Source organism: Nicotiana sylvestris, chromosome 7 (assembly GCF_000393655.2).
Source record: "Nicotiana sylvestris chromosome 7, ASM39365v2, whole genome shotgun sequence".
NCBI classification, from domain to species: domain Eukaryota; kingdom Viridiplantae; phylum Streptophyta; class Magnoliopsida; order Solanales; family Solanaceae; genus Nicotiana; species Nicotiana sylvestris.
Genome location: NC_091063.1, coordinates 67,923,213 through 67,928,962, shown reverse-complemented (window position 1 = coordinate 67,928,962; position 5,750 = coordinate 67,923,213). Strand labels below are relative to the sequence as shown.

The 5,750-nt window shown below is 36.5% G+C and overlaps 1 protein-coding gene across 1 annotated transcript; it reads right to left on the bottom strand.

Moving 5' to 3' along the window:
* Positions 1 to 3,066: 3,066 nt before the first annotated feature.
* On the bottom strand, positions 3,067 to 5,533 carry LOC104234696 (uncharacterized). Its single transcript, XM_009788304.2, has 6 exons — positions 5,428 to 5,533; positions 5,091 to 5,121; positions 4,108 to 4,214; positions 3,911 to 3,982; positions 3,529 to 3,748; positions 3,067 to 3,356 (listed from the first exon to the last, which is right to left on the bottom strand). Exons 3-6 carry the CDS (start codon positions 4,114 to 4,116, stop codon positions 3,319 to 3,321), a joined length of 339 nt encoding a protein of 112 aa, XP_009786606.1. The 5' UTR covers positions 4,117 to 4,214; positions 5,091 to 5,121; positions 5,428 to 5,533; the 3' UTR covers positions 3,067 to 3,318.
* Positions 5,534 to 5,750: the final 217 nt, after the last annotated feature.

Below are 5,750 nucleotides of genomic sequence, written 5' to 3'. Positions count from 1 at the left end.
AGAAATTGATAAGTTGAAGATTCAACTGAAGAAGGAGTTCGAGATGAAGGATTTGGGTGAGGCAAAGAAAATTCTTGGCATGGAGATAATTAGAGATAGACGTTCAAAGAAACTCTGTTTATCTCAAAAGGAATATTTGAAGAGAGTACTTCAACGTTTTGGCATAGATGACAAGACTAAGCCAGTTAGTACTCCACTTGCTTCCCATTTTAAGCTAAGTACTACTATGTCGCCAATGGATGAAGCTGAACGAGAGTATATGTCAAAGGTACCATACGCAAATGTTGTTGGTAGCTTGATGTATGCAATGGTTTGCACAAGGCCTGACATTTCACAAGCTGTTGGAGTTATTAGCAGATATATGCACAATCCAGGGAAGGAGCATTGGCAAGCTGTGAAGTGGATTCTACGGTATATTCATAATACTGTAGATGTCGGGTTAGTTTTTGAGCAGGAAGACAATCAGTCTGTAGTTGGATATTGTGACTCAGATTTTGCGGGTGATATGGACAAACGAAGATCAACTACTGGTTATGTGTTTACTTTTGCAAAGGCACCAGTTAGTTGGAAGTCTACTTTGCAGTCAACAGTTGCTTTGTCTACAACAGAGGCAGAATACATGGCTATTACAGATGCTGTGAAAGAGGCAATTTGGCTTCAAGGATTGCTAAAGGAGCTTGGTGTTGAACAAAAAGGTATCACAATTTTTTGTGATAGTCAAAGTGCTATTCAATTAGCGAAGAACCAAGTTTATCATGCAAGGACGAAGCACATTGATGTTCGGTATCATTTCGTACGCGAAATCATAGAAGAAGGTGGAGTCACGGTGAAGAAAATTCATACTACAGAGAATCCTGCTGATATGCTGACAAAGGTGGTGACTGCGGTCAAGTTTCAACATTGTTTGGATTTGATCAACATTGTTGAACACTGAAGATTGAAGATGAAGACACAACCAAAATTTGTTATTGAGAGAGAATTGAAAATGTGGAATTTTGCCAAGGTGGAGATTTGTTGAAGTTTGGCAAAATGCCAAAGTCCCACATTGGTTGGGAGTTAAGTTTGGGGGGATTTTTCCCCTATAAAAGAAGGCCTAATGTTTAGGATTGAAACACACCTCTCATTTGCCTTCTCATCTGTTTAAGGCATTTGTATCTTCTCTCTTTAGTATTATTTCACTTGTATTTTTGGAGTGAAATAAAATATTGGTTGTGTCCGAGGAGTAGGCAAAATTAGCCGAACCTCGTAAATTCTGGTGTTCCCTTTATTATTGTTTTATTGTCTTATTTATTATTTGGTGGCTGTCATAATTTTTGGTATAGTAGTTGTGACTTATTCACACTATATACATTTGGCTTCCGCAACAAATAGTACATACTTTTATTCGCTTACGTACCATGTACTGCTTCGAAATTACAATCGCGTGTGTGGGTTTTTAGCAAATCAATTTTGTAAAGATTGAGATGACTAATCGCATAAAACTTTATTAAGTCATGCAAGAATTGAAGATGCACCCACAGTTTTTGGTTTCACTATTGGATTTTCTTTTTATCTCCTAAATCTCATTCTAGTAATGTTGAAACTTTTGGCCCCGAGTATCTGACATCTTAATGCAGTTCATAGATTTGAAATTTGTCACAACGACTATGCAAAATGAGTTTTCACATTTTTATTTTAACTATTATAATAGTAGTGCGTCCCTTGGACCATCAAGAGTATTTCTATATATTAAAGCAGTGTTAGACGAGGAAAGTTGGAAAGCACACAAATTTCTTCTTGTATAACTTGAATGCCAATTAATTTCCAATAAACCAAAAAGTTATAAATTGAGAGATTGAGGAAAGAACCCATATTTCATGGAATAAAGATTACCCAACACAAATTTCAAATGCCAAGGATTAGTATGTTATAACTAATCACTTTCATGAACCTTTTATTTGTGTCTGTTACTACTACTTCCACAGAACAGAAGATCTCTTCAATTATTCTATAGAATTCAAAACTTTTATCTCCTTCTCTTCGTTTATGTTGATGCTTTAGGATGGACTCCATCGTCTTTTTCCTCTACACTAACTGAATTTATGACTTATGTTGCATATGCATCCTTGCCAGATAAAAACATTTTGATAATATTGCAGTAAAGACTCTACCAGTGATGTGTACTCCTGAATTCTTAGTGAGCTGCCCTCCAAATTACTAGTCAAAAGATTATTGGCCTAACTAAAACGTAAATAAAGCTTGATAACTTGACACAATTGGAAGTTGGAATCCTAGTTAGAGATAGCGCAAATTCATTAACTTAATAAATTATAATCATACGAACATCACATCACATCTGGCCACGTTGATGCAGGATTTTTCAGCAATAACATAAAGAATAAATGATAATCACATGAGATCAAACTAGAACTCCAAAAAGACTTGCTTGGTTTTCTCATAATGTTGACACTTGTTTCAGAGACTAAATAACCTACAACACTTGTGAAAAAGCTAGAGCTTTCAATCTCAAATCACCAACTTGAGTAAATATATAACTAAGGTAGGGTGTATATAACAATATGGAATGACCAAGATAAACCAGCACGGGTTTGGAAAACTTTAGCCCTCTCGGATTAATGCATTATGGACTCATGAATAAATGGAGTTTAATTGTTCTTATGATTTTTTAATTGCTCTGATGATTTATTGATCCACTTTTAGCGAAACCAAATTTATACAATAATCTGATTTGCAGTTCCCTAGCACACTGAACAGGTGGAAAATACTCGAGAATCGGATGGGGTTCCTTGAAAGCAAATAAAGAATAGTCAAGAGTTATGGTCATATTTTCTTTTATTTAGAGGAAGTAAAAGCAAGTAAAATATTACAAACTCACAAGCAACAGCAGCATTTTTCAAGAACAGAACCGCAAATAAAGAGGAAGGACAGTTGTTTATAGTAGAATTGACAGTGTTCCTAGGAGAAGTGGGTGGATAAAACACGGAGAACATGTGTGCAATCTGCTTCAATTTTCAATCCTGCTACAGGAAAAGTAAGATTTCTTCCTAACTTAAATAATTCAGTAAATACGAGAGAGGAAATAGTATCATTAATTAACACACAAGAGGTAATGAGCAAGCTAAATGGAAGTGAAAACAAAATCAGCCTCAACGCTAGTAGTCTCTTAAGGCTTCATTAGTGTACATATAAATATAATAACCAGAAATTACAATGCTAATTATAGCGAGAAGTATTAACCATCTCCTCTCCTTCGCTACCTTCGTCAACCACGGGTTTATATAGTCGAGCCTCAACTGCCCTCAGTCAAATTTTTCCAAGTTAATCGCCTTGACCAGAGCTCCATCCACGCTCATCGTCTGTCACAATTATAAAATGTATAAAAAATAACCAGTTTTCTTCTTTTAACAAATCAATGCAAGAAGATGCAATTAATCTACACTAACAGTTAATAATAGCGGGTGTCTCAAATGGTTTTATCATTTTTTTGAAGGCCAGCTAGATACACGAAAGGTACAACTCTTGCTCTACCTCTCACGTGGTTGATAATTGAAAATCCATGCCTGACTTGATTGATTTCTTGATATTCATGCCTGATTTGATTGATTTCTTGGTGGGCTTTTTCCATCCTTTGCGAGATTCCTTGCATGTGTTTTTGCCAAATTTGGTCTATTTCAAAGCGAGTTTGCTTCAGCCGGTCGGAAGAATATTTGTGTTCATAGACCAAACCCACACCTGCGGCACCTATCGTCTAAACAAAAAAAAGAAGTAATAAATTATGTCAAGCTACTGATAGAAATCTATGTGAAGTTGAGGCGGCAGATACAAGATCCTACAACCGCTCACTAAATGTTGTTGTTTGCTACAATTTGAAATAATATATATACATCAATGACAAATCAATTCTGCATACCGTGAAGCAAAGGAGATAATGGACAGCTGCCTCAATTGCTTTCTTCTCATCAGCAAGGTCGATGCACATTCTCTAATTCCAGAAAAAGAGATAAAAGAAAGTATTAATACTTCTGGCCTATCTAACAAAATAAAATTCTTTTAAAACTTTCTACAGGTTTTTCTCATATATAAATAAATAATAGTTAATTCATTTACCTGTGCCATTTTGAGGACGGGTTGGTGGAATATGGGATGCAAGGCACCACCTTAGCTCAGGCTAGAAGCTAAATGCTTTGCTGCAAAAGCGATAAGACGAGCGGGTGCTGACATGATGATGAACAGCTGGATTAGTGCAAGCAAGAATTGTTGTGAAGCAGAATGCAAATACATATATATGATGCTGACAGCTAATTATTGAAGCAGAATGCAAATGCATATGATATATAATTTGATGCATGCTAGGAGTGTCCATAGATGGGACAAATCATGTCTGGCGTCCAAGTTGGACTCAAGCCTACTTTTACACAAAGCAGCTAATACTTCAACCTCACTGTCACTTTGTTATATAGTAGATTGGCGATGCAACTGGACCAACTTATCGACTCCAAATTGAACAAACCAGCTAATATATAATACTTCAACCCCTCAACTCCAAAGTCTTTCCAAGTAGACAAACCAACAACTACTTCAATAGGCCTAAAGTGAAAAAGATTTGAAAACTATTCACATTCCTTCCCTTATTAAATTTTACCACACGGGCCTTTAATCAACCTTAAATCTACGATTTGATTTTCTATGGATTTCAATGGCCCTAAGTATTTGTGTCTATCATTAGTGAGAATGATGGGCAATTTCTAATGCTAAAGGACCAGTGGCGGACCCAGGATTTTGTGCAAGCGGGTTCAGTTAGAGAAGTCCATAGCTAACATAAGCGGTATAAGCGAGTTCAAAAATAATTTCTATACAAAATTTACCTTGCTTTAGCCATAATTTATGCATATACACAGTATTATTTTTTGACGAAGCGGGTTCAGTTGAACCCACTTCTCATCACTTGGGTCCGCCCCTGTAAAGGACTCTACTAGCAATGGATATACACCATTCTGGGGTTTAGTCACACAACAGTGCCAACGCCATAACATAAAGTCTTAAGCTTTCTAAGAATTAATCACAAAATTAGAACTCCAAAAAAGACTTACCAGTCAGCATGATGATGTTGATTGTCGAATCCTGTGAAAAAAGGCAAGAGGTTTCAATCACAAAGTGCTGTATCAGAAATTGAATAGTATAAGGTAGGGTGGGTGTGGGTATATATAGAAGAATATGGGGAGACCTAAGCCAAACCAGAATTGGATAAATTTAGGCCTCGACCCATTAATAAAAATAAAAATTAAAAGTAATAATAAACATATTAGGAATCGGAAACGTATTGCCCGGATAAATAGCAGCTACCAAATGGGCTTCAGATGGGGGAAGAAGAGAGATAGGGGATCAGCGGATAAAGGACAGGAGGGTGACGGAAAAGGAGTCAGTTACCTGCGAAGCCAAACCGTTGGTCTGAGCTTGATGCAGATGTCGGACGGAATTTGGGGAATTTGATCTTCTTGCACCCAAAGGTTATCGATCGTGTACGGGAACCAGGGTTAAAACTTCATTGTGTTATGTCATTTCTGCCCTCGATACAATTTACGGGTACTCTCTACGGGTACTCTCTACCATAAAATTTATGGGTACTCCGTCCATTCCAATTTATCTGAACCTGTTTGATTGAACATGGAGTTTAACAAAAAATGAAATTTTTAGAATTTGTGGTTCTAAACAAGTCAAATAATGACCCAGATTATTTGTATGGTTATAAA

Coding starts and splice junctions, on each gene's coding strand:
- LOC104234696 (XM_009788304.2), bottom strand. Junction 3,749..3,910: donor ATTATCTCCTTTGCTTCACG/GTATGCAGAATT, acceptor TTTTTTGTTTAG/ACGATAGGTGCCGCAGGTGT. Junction 3,357..3,528: donor AATTATCAACCACGTGAGAG/GTAGAGCAAGAG, acceptor TAATTGTGACAG/ACGATGAGCGTGGATGGAGC.